Genomic DNA, 14,150 nt, shown 5'->3' on the forward strand with positions numbered 1-14,150 from the left:
AGTAATATTCTGTCCTGTTCCAAAGAGACATCAACTTCCTGAATGACTTTATTGAAATATTTCCTGTTAATCAGAATTCAGAGTCTCATCATTAATAATCCTAGAAGTTTCTTCACTAAGTTAGAAAAGTACAGGAATTACATTCTCTGCTCTGTTTTTATAATTTTGGAATGTCATGAAAATTCTTGGCAAAATGTGCTTACTTGGCAAAACTGTCTGTGGTAGCAGTTCAGTTTTCAAATTAGCATCTTCTTTCCTTGTTGAGGTTCCTCAAAGGAAAACACAGTCTGGGTGCTTTGATCTGGATTCATCGTTGTTGAAATGTCTGTCTGCAAGAAGGTATGTTTTATTTACCAGAAACATTGAGATTTTTGAGGGAGGCATAATGTGTATATATTTATATGCAAAATCAAAGCATGTTAGCAAAGACAAAAAATGCTTTCAGAAGAACTCTTTTTTTGATGCAAGGCTCAGCAGCTGAGTTGCCCTGGGAGTTTCCATGTTAGCACAGCTCTGGGACATAACCATGGAATGAGAGCTGCTGGCAGAATGAATTCTGTCCCATGCAGGGGTAGATATGCTGTCAGATACACTTGAGTTTTCCAACAGAAAAGCTGGTAATTGTTAATTCTCCTTCAAACCAATGTTATTCTTGCGTTGCACTTTGTTCTTAGTGTTGAACATGTTAAGCATTTTGTCTTAACTTGTTCAGAGAACCAGACTTTTAAAAAAGGTCAATCATGACCTTCTATACATTAATACATGTAACATAAACAGCTTTTGGTATGGTAGTTTGATGTTGGAAATATGGGATATATTTCAGAATATGAGATGAAAGTGCCTACATACAAGAGAAAATAGTCTGATATTTTGATTCCTGCTAATTGAGCTAAAGAACAAATTTTTATTGTCTTTTTCCCTTGTAATGTTAAGCTGGTGAAAATATTTTTTCAGTTAACTAGAGAAGGTTCTGCTAAAGTATTAATAGGCAATGTTCAACTGTTACTTCTTTAGAACAACATTTTGTGGTACAGTAAGTAAATTATTCTTTCTAGAGCTGGTTATACCCAGAAGACAAAAGCAAATGTGTTTATCCTTTATATTTATTCTGTCTTTTTTTAATAGCCCACAACAATGTATAAACAAAGACGATGATCCAGACAGCCATGGGAAACCATTTCTAAGTTCGAGTGCTCCACCAGTAACAAGTCTGAGCCTTCTGGGAAACTTTGAGGTATTGCATATTCTCTAGAATTCTTGTGGTATTTTTAATACTCTTCTGTACTGCTTTTAAAAGTACATTACCGTGAACAATTCCAGCATTATTAGAATGTAAAAGTTCCTAACTGAATTGAATAAAATTTGTTTTCATTTCCAGCTGTAATGGCACTTATTTCATGCCCCAGACATCTTCTGTCGCAGAGGATCAAATACAATGAGTTGTTTAAGCTTTTGTTTCCCACTACGGTCAAGTTAGAAGATGTTCTGTTGCCATAAATGAGATTTAATAACCTGTAATTGTTCATGTTTATAATGTACTTACCTAGAAAAAAGGATTTACATTTTCACTCTTAAAGTCTACTTAGTATGTCACAAAAGCTGGATTAAATCAGCGTGTTAAACAGAATGTGTTTGAAGTGTAGGCTCCAGCTCTTCACTTCATGTAGCATAAACAATAACAGCAACTAATAAATAGCCAGTGCATTAATGGGTTGTACTGTCTTGTGAAATATGGAGTTGAATTTGTTAGGGAAGGTTGCAGAATCTAGGTTAATTTTTTTTTTTTTTTTCCAGATAGTATATGTTGAACATCAAGCATAGATCCTGCTGCAATGAAGTTCTCTGTGGGCTTTTGCACTTGTTTCCTGATTAGTTATGCTCTGTTTTATTTGAGGAGTTCCCAACCTAAGCTGTATGGGCTTTGTCTTTCAGGAATCTGTCCTGAATTTCCGCTTGGACCCGCTTGGTGTCGTGGAGGGTTTCACAGCAGAGGTGGGAGCAAGTGGAGTCTTTTGTCCCACGCACATGACTCTTCCAGTCGAAGTGTCATTCTACAGCGTTTCAGATGACAATGCGCCCTCTCCTTACATGGTAAATGTGTGGTTGGATTTATTTTAAATAAATTCTGATATGTGGAGGTGAAGAGCAAGAGCTTAGTGAGTAGAGGGTTCAGAAAGTAAAGTTTTGCAGGGATCTGGCTTATTTTCAACTGCCTATGACAGAGTTCTCCTGTCCCTCTTCCTTTCCCTAACTAGTGCTTTTCCTTCTACTTCTCTGCCCCACCGTTCAGCTGTTCTCATCTTGGGATCCTGAATGTATTTGTCTCCCTCCACACTGCAGTGATCAACTCCCAACACCTCTTTTTATCCATCTAACTTAAAATAGCAGTGAGGCAATAGCTGGACTTAACAGGATACGTTTTGTTGCCCCAACAAGCAGCTGCTCTGGGCTACTAACCACTCTGTAGAGTGCCTTAGGTGCAGGCCAAGGGGCAATTGCTGATGGAGACCTTAGACTTGGAAGTTATTCAGCCCTTTCTTTGAAAGCAGATGTTGTCAGGGCTGTTGTGACACTGGGCACTCTCACAGGCTACATGGTTTGCTGATGTTTGCAGCAACACAATGGTCGTGTTCTCCGTCCCTGGGTGCTAATTCTGTTCCACCTTTCTACAGTGACTGCATGGGTTTTGTATGTCTAAAAGTGCTCCTCTGAAAAAAGCAAATGGTGTCTTGTATGCTGGCATTGAATTGGCTGGATTTGTTCTGAATGCCTGTTAAGGAACCTCAGTTTTACATAGGTGACAGATCCAGTTTTTAGAGGTTTTTGTTTGTGTATGTCTATCTAATATATGGTAAAGGGTTTATTTAAACATGTAAGTCAAACAATGAACATCTGAGTATCCCAATATTTAGATTTTAAATTCATAGCAGTTGCCATATTTCTGACCTTCTGTTTTGGAAAGTATTCAGAAAATGAAATTGCTTAGAGTTTAGTAACGGCTTTTGAGTTTAAACTTGTATATGTCTTAGCTGCTACAAAAGGTATCTATTCTTTTGCTTTCATCTTTCTAGATTATTTCATGTGTTTTTCTAGGAGGTAAAGGGTTCTCATGTTCCTCAAATGGTTAAAGTAGCATTGCTTATTTTCCTATCTAGGTTTCATTGTTTCAGGCTTTTCCACATGCTATTTCCAAATATGCTATTATGGCTGAGTCTCCCAGGATTAATACAGCATTTGTGTAGTGCCTCCATCATCAGAAACATTGTTTCTGTCTGTATAGCTAGTTTCTCTGCTTTGGAGTCTTTCTTTTGGTTGTTTGTTTGGTGTGGGATTTTGAAGTCCAGTGCAGTGGGTGCAGCAGTGGTGCCTTGCAAGGTGTCCAGGCGTGTGGCCTCGGCAGCGTCACAGCGCCCTGTGGGCACTCGGGGGTGCTCTGCAGATCACAGCTGGTACAAAGGCAGATGTCATCCTTCCTAAAGTTTGGATTAGAATGGAAGATTAAGTGCATCTGTTGCCTTTGAAAAGCAAAAATGAGTTCTGTGAGATTTGGAGTATTATTGGTGCAATTGTAGATGATACAGAAATGGAAAGGAGGAGACAAATGTTTCATTCTGACCTCCCAGCTGCTTTGAAAAAGAAAGCTCTGTTTTGTCCTAGCTCCCTGACATGGAGAAGATGTGGAAACTTGAATCTTGTTTCAAGAGGAGAATGTACCTCTTATTGCACAGCTTTTAATTGTCTGCCAAAGTATCTGTAAGGCCCCTACTGTTGATTTTTTAACTGCATCTTAAATGCGTTGCCTGCTCTATTTTTAGTTTTTATAAATTACTGATTATGTTTCAGATAAATGCAATTACATGACTAGAACATTCTGATTTGTTTATCTCTGTGACCTCAATATGTGTTTTGTTTTTGTAGGGTGTAATTACTTTAGAGTCCCTTGGTAAAAGGGGTTATCGGGTACCGCCTTCAGGAACAATACAAGTGGTACGTACTCAGCACATAAGGGTGCCTTGAAACCACTAATATCAAGAAAGTCACGCAGAGATGAGGTTATTGGAGATGAGCATGAAGCTAGCAGTGGAAATGTGCATCTCTGTAGGTACTGTAGTAATTCAGTGTAGAAATCTGTGTGTGGGACAAAAAAGATTCCCAATCTTTGAACACTTCTGTGCTCTGATGAGTCTTAAAATCAGTTTCAGGAGATTTGGAATACTTGGGGACACCGTGGCTTTGAAAAAGTGATTGGGAAGTAATTGGGCAACAGTCCAAATCCTGAAATTCTTCTAAAGCGATTAAGATTAAATAATTGTATAAACCTTTCGTAATATTTTAACACCACCTTTACTTTTGTAATACAACCACAAAGTAAATCACGGTCATTGCTTAGAACCAATGAACTGACTCTTCGTTTTAAGAACCCAGTCCAAGATAACACATTCATAATTTCAGGTTTAAAAGCAGAGCCCACCACTGTGCTTCCTGCGAGTGTATTGTGACTGGAAAACAGTGTAGACAAAAAGCTGACTGGAAAAATAAACAAAAACGAGGATGCTGATTAGCAAAGTAAGAGTAGTCATATACTAGTGTTTCATTCAGATTAGATTGTGTTTAGCATTATATTTAAAAATGGGAATTGCTGGTAGCTGAAGTGTTGAAAACCAGAAAGGCTTCACAATGTCTTTACATAAACGTTTCTGTATGCTACAGAAACAAAGTGCATAGAGAACTATTTTGACAGATTGAGTTTGGGTTAGATTTGGTTTTGGTTTTGTTTTTTTTTTTTTAATTTGTCATCTCTAATGAGTATTGTATCAAACTCTTTGTCTTTTCAGACCTTATTTAACCCTAACAAAACTGTGGTGAAGATGTTTGTAGTGATCTATGACTTGAGAGAAATGCCAGCTAATCATCAAACATTCCTACGGCAAAGAACTTTTTCTGTTCCTGTGAGACGAGAAGTCAAGCGATCTGTCAATAAAGAAAACAGTCACCAGACTGAAGAAAGGCTACTACGCTACCTCATACATCTGAGGTAAGCTCCTTGAATTTAAAAACCCAAAATAAAACAAAAAGCTCCCCACACCCAAGCCAAAACCACAAAAAAGTATCTGCCAAAATTTAACTCGTAATTTCTTTCCCAGCCAGCACTTCTGTATAGAGAAATAAGAAAGAATGAAAAGAAAAAATTTTTTTAAATGAATGATAACTTGGTCGTTAAGTTAGACAGCAGAGGAAGAAGAGGTAATAAATATTTTGGGTTTTCTTTGGGAGAAACGAAGTTAAAATATAACATAAAGCTCTCTCTTGGCATTAAAGTATTTTGTATAGCATTGTAAAGCTTAAATCTTTTCTTAGTGAGAGAGAAATTGTTCTGGCTGAATCAATGCACGTTTTTTTGAGGTTACAGGAAACAGTGAAAGTGGATGTAATATGGGAAAAAGTCAAAACTAAGGATCACTGAAGAGAAGGTGCCCTGGTGTGCTTCACATGTGCCTCTTCACCAGAATAGCTTGTAACATGAAAAATGGTCTGATCTACTCCTAAAAATACAGTGTTTAGTGGCAAAAATGTAAATACCAGTTTCATGATGCAATACCGGTGATTATGCCTTTCACTTTATAAAACATTCACTCAATCTTCCTTAAATGATTTACAAAGCACTGCCTGAAACCAGACACTGTGCTGCTGCTCTTGGGCTGTTCTGGAGACTGCAGTTGGAAACAAAGGGGAATGATGGATATACTCTGTCCTCCTGCAGTTTGCAGAGTTTTTGTTTGTGTTTTTATAGTAAGAAATGCCTGTACACACAAACCCAGTGCTTTCACTGCAGCACTTGGGAACCCACCAGCAGCTGACATTCTGAAGTGAGCAAGCAGAACAAAATCAAATCTCTTACACTTCTCTATTGTTGTACAGTTGTTTCTGGTACATATTATTTTTCCTATTTGGTGGCATTGATTTCTATCCAACAGACTTTTGAAACACAACCTTGTATAGAACAGTGATTGTAAGCCAGACTCTCCCGTTAAATGAAAGTTGACAGTCATAAAAAAGTGTGTTTTTTATGTGTTGGTTTACTGGAGTATGTTGGTGTGTTGGTTTACTGGAGTATGAAAATAGTGTGTTGGTTTACTGGAGTATGAAAATAGTGTTATAAGGGTGTTGCACAGTGTTTTCATTCTGAAATTTAGCCTGGATTGAAATTCAGCCTTTCAGGCCACACTAACTTGCAAGGTCTAAGGTAATCACCTTCTAAAAGTTTTCTTTTGGGGCAAATTCTGAAAAAGTGTGTAGCCCCAACAGAAGGCTCTGTTCAGGTGTTATGTTGACCTGACTGTGCAGAGGAACAGGGGACAGGCCTTATCGGCAGGTGGGTAAAAGTCTGTGGCCAGCTGGGTCTGGCATACTTGCATGAAGAGTAGTGATCTTGTGCTCCCTTTCAGTTTCTACTTTAATGTAGTTTGTAAATTTCTTGTTGACACACTCAAGAATTACTCCTATTTGAAGAAAAACCTGCTTTCTCCTCTCTCATCTGTTACAGCTAGAAGTCTTTTTTAATAGCTTCTTATTTCTGATACCTGCTGAGAGACAGAAATGTTGCAGTTCTGATGCTTCTCATTTTGAAATACCTGTACAATTTAGCTCAGCTTTCAGACCTCTGGTAGGGATCAGTTCATGGGTTTATGATGTGTAATTGGAAATGCATCCATTTCTGATGGGGAACCCAAAATCATAATTATGATGCTTAACTGGTTACTTTGGAAAGTGAGTAACTACAGAGTATGCCACAAGCATTTTCTTCAGTGATAAACCCAAGCTTTGGGTCCTTTCTCATAATGTAAGAATGGCAGAACTCCTTGAAATATTAAAGTAGCTTGTGGTGATCTGTCTTGTGGTTTATTATACTGAGCACTTACGATTTTACAAAAGACTAAGCTGTCCATTTAGTAGCCTTCTTTACTAAAGATGGATTTTAATTAGGAGAGCTTAAAAAATCTTAGTAGTATATTAATTCATGTAAGTTGGTTTTAAAGCTTCGTTTTTAAAAGCAGCAAAGTTTCCTCAAGCCTGCTTTACTGAAAAGTTATGCAAACCTCAAAAGTTTTAACTATGCAGATTTATTTTTGTTTGTTACTCAAGTTGACTTAGAACAGCCTTTCAGTTTTAGTTGCAGTAGTCATTGAGCACAAGCATCTTAAGCTTACGTATTGAAATTTTGTTTAAAAAAACAAATGAAGTCACCACCAGTGAGCTGCATTGTGGTCGCATCTGCTTGCGAGGCCTTAATCACAGTTGTCAGCACTCACATTATGAAAGCTTCTTTTCAAGTGGTAATTCAGCAAAAACGCTTGCATAGGTCTAGAGCTTAACATTGGCGGCCAGATTTTCTACAACAGTCTTTAAAGTGTCAGATTTATTGTGTGTGCAGCTTCTGTGTGCAGTTCTGTATGTTTGAGGTTCTGTTCAATGTGCCCTCCCACTGTACTTGTACCCACAGCTCCAGGACTGAGATACCAAATGTAGCTTGCACACACAGCAGAGCTTTATTCGTTATTAAAAACCCCCAAGAGCTGCACCTGCAGTTTGTTTTCTGAAGATGCTTTGGGGATAATTTTTTTTTTTTTGTGGCATGTGAAGCAATGACTTTTTGTCTTGTAATTAAATCTACTTGAGGATAAGAGCAGTGAGCTCAGCTCTGCTTGTGCCTTGTTTCTGCCTGGCGTTGTGGGGATGATGACCATCTGTGGGTTTCTAGGTCACGTTCTGGCACCCTCGTAAAAAGTAATTAAACAGCTAACCTGCCCACAGCTCAGCATTTTTTGAGTTTTTAAAGCTTGGTCAACAGCCTTAGTTACTGACATGCCAGGAATTGCATGGAGCATAGCTGCTGTTGCTTAACAGCTAAACAGGGGTTATTACTGAGGGCTCAGTGGGAGGGTAAGCTTGAAAATGGTTGTTAAAAGTAGTGATTCTTCAAGGTGTTGAGAAACTTTTTAAAAAATGTTCTTCTAATGTGACGTACATCTTTACTGGGGGATGATACCTGCTATTACTGATTTACTAGCTGCTTTTGATCTTTCTGGTCTCTCAGCATTTTTTCTTATCTACAAATTTTTATACTTGTCCTAATGCTTTTACTTACAGATTTTATAGATTGTGTTGTGCAGTCTTTTTCACTTACAAAACACATCTTGCTATGTTTTCATTTCTTTATAGCTTTTCATGATTATCCTGCTTTTCAGAATTATTCTATTTCCATGAATTACTCTGTTCTGTTAATTTTGACAGCCTATAAAATACATATAGGGACTTTGTGCTTGTATTTGTCATTTCTTCAGTAAAGTTCCTCTGCCAGACTTTCCAGCATCTGATATTTGCCTGTTTAAGCATTCCTGTATTTGTCTTTTGTTACTGTTCCTAGGACACTGTCTGTCAGAGACTTTGGTTGTGTTGGGTTTTTAAAATTTCTTGACACAAAACTACTGGAGCTGCCACAGCTCTGGAGTCAGTCCCATGCTGGCCACTCCATCACCACCCTGCAAGGGTGTATGGAATGCTTGCCTCGATTATTCCAATGTATTTGCATGTAGAAACAGCAACATTTTAAAATTCCAATTACTAGGATAGACCTGCCTAAAAGAAAAAAAAAAATAGGTAATGGATGCAGAGATGAGAAGAATCCCTTGAACTTTGCTGCTGTCTCACCACTTATCCTTCTTCAATCTTTGTGAAATGTCATGCTCAGAAAAGTCACGTTGCAGGAAACCACTATTTACTGAGCAAAGGGAGTCTTGCAGGATCACTCATAGAAAAGAGCAAGCCTGAGAAGTTTAAAAATAGACCATGCTAATAATTCTTTTGAAAGGTCCATGTGTAAAATTGGAGTTGGGATCTATTTTATGATGGTGCTTTGATAGCTAGATCTATAGGAGTTAATTTCAATCGTACTTTTGCTGCAATAGATCTTTCACTAAAGTTTTTCCTTTTAAAATGTTTTATGAGCTAGACTCTGAGTTAACTGTTTGTGGTATTTGCTTTGTCCCTTGTCTCCTTGTGCTCTCCTCCACAGTCTTCTCTTAAGATAGTGTCTTCTCCCTTTTGCCTATCAGGTAAAGGGCTTTCACACTGACAGCACCGAGCAAATAAATAGTGATGGATGAGATCTCTGTGGGAGCCAGTAGGAGCTTTCTGCAGGACCCTGCTGCATTTAATGTCCTTGGCAGCTGTATCTAGGAGAACAGAGTTTTCCTTTGTCTGGCTGTGGGGATGACTACAGGCTATTCTGCATCACTCATCTGAACAGAGCAGTGCCACAGAATCCATTTCTGCAAACTGCCTTCCTCAGACGATGAAGCCTCGATGGATCTTCTGTACTTGTCTTTCTCCTACCACTCAGAATTTCAGTCAAATTATGAATGGGTTTATTCTAGAGATTCTGCTTTTGCTTCAATGGGGTCAATACATAAAAGCCTATGAAAAACCTGTGCAAATTGTCATACATGATAACACCGCTTGCATTGCTCTCTCAGCATTTGCCATGGTATCATCTTGTTGTGACAACAGCAATGGCTTTTCTGTTTCTATTGCAGCAGCAATAGCATTTATCTCTCACTGTGGCAGAGTGGTAAGTGACATTAAGTTCAGTTGCTGTAAGAAATGCTCCTTAGGCTCTTCTGCCTTTCCTGATGGAAGGAAATTAGAGAGTTCTGCCACATGAAAACTATAGAATACAGTTCTGAAATGCAGATCTGTGGACATTTTCAGGAGTGCTCACTGAAGAGCATTTTTTGCAGTTCCTGATTGCTGAGGACTTTAATCTTTGATGCACATAATGGCAGTGTGAACTTCAAATAATCCATGCCACTTTCAAAGCTGTGCACTGCATTGGTGATTAGGAACAAAACCTTTAAATGTCAAAAGAAACAAACAGAATTAAAGTGTTAGGATATTCTTTCTCTTTTCATTTTAACCGACTAACTGTGTTTCTTCAAATGTGTTTTGGTCTTAATGTTTAAGAGTGCATTTTATTTAATAATTTTTAAAGATTATTTTTGTTTTAGATAATACAGATATTTGTATCTTTTCAGGTTCCAGAGTTCTAAATCTGGAAAGATCTACCTCCACAGAGATGTAAGGCTCCTATTCTCTCGGAAATCCATGGAAGTTGATAGCGGCGCTGCATATGAACTCAAATCTTACACTGAATCTCCAACAAATCCTCAGTTTTCACCAAGATGCTAGCAATCAATGGCAAACTAAAGTATTCATTTTACTGTTGAGTACTCCTTGCAAGCAAAGATTGGTAGAGACAACAGTATAAAGTTAAGTCTGTAAAGGAATAAAAATAGCGCTCAAGAGAAGGAAGGTTCTATGTGATCCTGGACCAGTTTTTAAAAGGTTTCTGGAATGAGCTTTGTGTATTCCAAGTAGACTGGAAACATACTTAAATCTAATCTTTTTGTACTGTTTAAAACCACTTCATTGGATGTGTTGCAATAGCAAATTCCCAAGTTAGTTTAGTGTTTACACTTTTTATTTTATTTTTCAGTTATTTAATATTTAATGTTTCATTTAATACTCATGTGATGTTTGTCTTTAGTGTTCTAATGTAGCATAAATCCTATGTAAAATCATACTATGTATTTTTGGCATTAATATTGAAATCTGAAATATATACAGATGTCTTTAATCTGTGTGCTGTTTTAAGTGATATTCATTTAAGTTATTGAAAATGGGGACAACAGATGAATTTCCATAACATTTCATACTATGCAAGCATTTAGCTGTTTTTCTCTTTAATGGTACCATTTTCCATTTTTTGTCACATCCAGATTTAATAACACTTGCAACCACATTGCAGATTGTTTATTTACTTACTCGTGCATTCAGATCATTAATTCAATTCACATTTTGCTCCCTCAATTTCTTTTCTTTCCTTATGGGCCATTTTAATTTTGCTTTCTGTCAGTAGTTTTCCTCACATAAAATTTGCACCCTCCCCCATTTTATTTCCTGAATTGTGTTAAAGGATGTACTGTGCAAACAAATTAGTATTTATATCTCAAATATATGCAAAAGCTATTAAACTTGTACTTTTTGTTTTATTTTTAGATGAGAGGATCTTCATGTAATCCTAAATATTTTTCATAGGTCAATTCCATGTAGGCCACTAGGTGGCCATAGGAAGTTTTACTAGCAATGCTACACTGGGCATATGACTATTTTCAGATATGTATGTGTATTCCTAAAACAAAACAGTCAGATGAACAGTTTATGCTAAGTGTTAAACTGTGTAACTGAGAGAAATAAAGTTAGAAGTGTTTGTTTATATTTGAGCTATATATTTAATCATGGAAATGAAGCTTTGTGACATTTGATGAAGTTCTGAGTTTCTCAACTGTCTTACCTTGATTTGTGTTTTTCTTTACTTTGCTGTAGGTTTTTAGAGTGTCAGTAATATGCAAGGTGCCCTTTAACATGCTTATCTGATGAAGACTGGAGAAAGGATGGATGTGCATCTTGTATATCCAGCACTGCCCTTAGATGAGAGAAGTCAGTGTATCATGAAATCTCCAGGAAGTCTGCCAGGGAACGTAAGGGAGACTGGACTTTCCAGATGATACTTATCAACTATCTTGTACATGCAAATGACTGCTGCTCCAAAAGGGCAAAGCTCAGATATTACTGAGTCCTTTCCCCACTTCAGCAGTGTTTTCCACTCTGTTACACCAGGTTTTCAAAGGTTACCTAGCATTCATTTTAGAGAGAATTGGGGAAAATTCTACAGGAAGAGATTGTTTGCAGTTTCTAGTCATTTGTGCACCCTCTGAAACTGAGAAAAGGTTTATTTTGGTGGCAGAAGAATCAAACACAACTGCAGTCGTACTGTGTACAGAACTATGGTCTGGACTAGGATATCAAGAGGGTGTCCTAGTTTCTGTCTAGCTGCTATTGAGTCATAAGCAAACAGCATGTATCCTCAAACTACTTATTTGTGTCATGGTGCACAGCTTGCTTGCATGCTCAATGAAAAAAAAAGCATGAGGAAAGGACACATTTTTAATGAAAAGTCAGCATTCCCCTGTAGTAGATTAACCTTTTATTTTGCACTGACATTATGCAATGTTTGTATCTTGATAAATTTATTTAAATAGACTTCTTCAAGTCATCTCCCTTCATTAATTTGCTTTGAATAGCAAAGAAGCATGGATTTTGAATATGTGGTTACTACAAGTCATGTCTAGGAAATAAATTTGTATTCACTTTAATAGTCAAACTACACTTAGTCCCTATATGGATTTGGAATGAAAGTGACCTTGGATTATCTGTGCACAACTTTGATTTTACTGAGTCATTCTCCATTTACAGCTTGATCTGAGTAAACACTTTCCATTAGGGACACACCTGGAGAAATGCTGGATGCTCATAAACTACGAACTAAATTCCACATGACCTTCTAAGCTTAGGTTAAGACTAGACTAATTTTTGAGAGGTCACTGGTTTCTTCTCTTTACTCCTCAATAGGCTCAACCATATACAATTATTTTTAATAAAAGCTTGAGTGGGTAATAATGGCCTCCAGTGATGGCTGCTACAACTAATCTCTTCCAATAATAAATAATACTTACCACGAGAAAGTATCACATTTAGTTACACTACATACATTTAGTTATAGTTATATAAGGATTTTAACATCCAACTAAATGTTGCTGACACTGAGTTAAATACTACTTAGCATTTCAGTATAAGCAAACAATTTAGTCCTTGGATCTCCCTTCTCCCTTTTTTTTTTTTTTTTTTTTTTTTTTTTTTTTTTTTTTTGATAACTAAGACAACCCCAGACTATCTGGTCAGCCTTTATTTTCTGCACCTCAAAGAGTCATTCTGGCTCTTTGCCTTCTTCTAAAGTGTATGACGCTGGACACAGCATCCTAGTCAGGGCCTATCTGTGCCCATCATACTGGAAGAATTGGTTAATAAATCATATGGATTAAAGACCTCTTTATGCATCCTGTTGTAATACCCTATTTTTCAGTATCAGGAGATGTCAATTTGCATTCATCTTGTTACATAAGAGACATCCTACCTGCTTGTTCCCAAAATGGTAGTTCTCCTTACTGAACTTTATTCTCTCACTACTCGAGATTTATATGCTGAACACAGTATTGCTGTTTGAAGAATTGATAGCTGTTTCCAACAAACTTGCATCCGCCACGTTAAAGTTTCATCTAATTAAGTTTCCCTAATTTGCATGGGAAAGTGTCAGAAGCTTTATTAATGCCAGAAGGCATCTGGAACTTCAGCCACCTTCACCCACTTCCCCACATGGTCTATTTCCTTTTTCTTAAAGGAAAGATGATTGTGTGAAACCCTTGTTCTTAACTGTGAATTCCTGCCTAGCTACTCAGTTTCTTTTGAGTGCTTATTTTAGATGATTTTTCAAGTCATTATTGACAGCCTAATTATATAGCTTGTATTCTGTCCTCCCTATACTCCTATTCAAATTCAGGAAAAGTGACTCCTGGAAACCCATTCATTTTTTACAGGTTTCTATATGAATCACCAGTAATTAACTGGAGATTGCTTCTGTCATTCTCTAATCTCTTAAGGATATTTTTTCATCCAAGTTGAAAATATTTACCAAAACTAATTAAAGTAACCTGTAAACCAGTCTTTTCTTGTTCTAGCTAGAGTCTAGACTTCATTTGTTACACTATTTACCTTGATCATGCCAGATTGAACAAAAAGAAACATTAAACACTTTAGCCATTAAAAGTTTTGTTCAGTAGTATTTCGGTACCCTGCTGTCTTCATGATCTGCTTTAGATACACATCCTTAAAAACTGACCTAGTTTCTGTAGGCTAGAAAGTAGCCTACAGACTGTAGGCTGCTTTCTTGTATTTGAGGCCACTGAAGAACCTGGGCTTTTTCTGAGGTTCTGAATTAATCTCCCATCTTTTCTCTGCATTTTGTTCCCTTAAAGAAATAACTGCATTAAGGAACTGCTGAATCCTCCAAACTGTTTACCCTCACATTAATTTCCTAAGAGATTTGAAAGAAATTCCTGAAGGTTGCATTCTTGTCTGCTGTCACTGCTTTGTTCTTCTTCCTTTTGAAATCTATGAAATTCGTCCTTTTTTATGAT

General features: G+C 37.2%; 1 protein-coding gene across 1 annotated transcript in view; it reads left to right on the forward strand.

Annotated features, from left to right (window-relative positions):
• The window catches only part of ATOSA (atos homolog A), a 47,862-nt gene extending 35,579 nt beyond the window's left edge, over positions 1-12,283 (forward strand). The window contains exons 7-12 of the mRNA XM_066196044.1: positions 266-339; positions 1,126-1,234; positions 1,933-2,091; positions 3,919-3,987; positions 4,836-5,035; positions 10,092-12,283. Of these exons, the coding sequence (XP_066052141.1) occupies positions 266-339; positions 1,126-1,234; positions 1,933-2,091; positions 3,919-3,987; positions 4,836-5,035; positions 10,092-10,245 (765 nt within the window). The 3' untranslated portion in view covers positions 10,246-12,283. The remainder of the gene's footprint in view (positions 1-265; positions 340-1,125; positions 1,235-1,932; positions 2,092-3,918; positions 3,988-4,835; positions 5,036-10,091) is intronic.
• The last annotated feature ends 1,867 nt before the right edge of the window (positions 12,284-14,150 follow it).

Source organism: Chamaea fasciata, unplaced genomic scaffold (genome assembly GCF_029207755.1).
Source record: "Chamaea fasciata isolate MVZ Bird 193981 ecotype frontalis unplaced genomic scaffold, bChaFas1.0.hap1 SCAF_14, whole genome shotgun sequence".
NCBI classification, from domain to species: domain Eukaryota; kingdom Metazoa; phylum Chordata; class Aves; order Passeriformes; family Sylviidae; genus Chamaea; species Chamaea fasciata.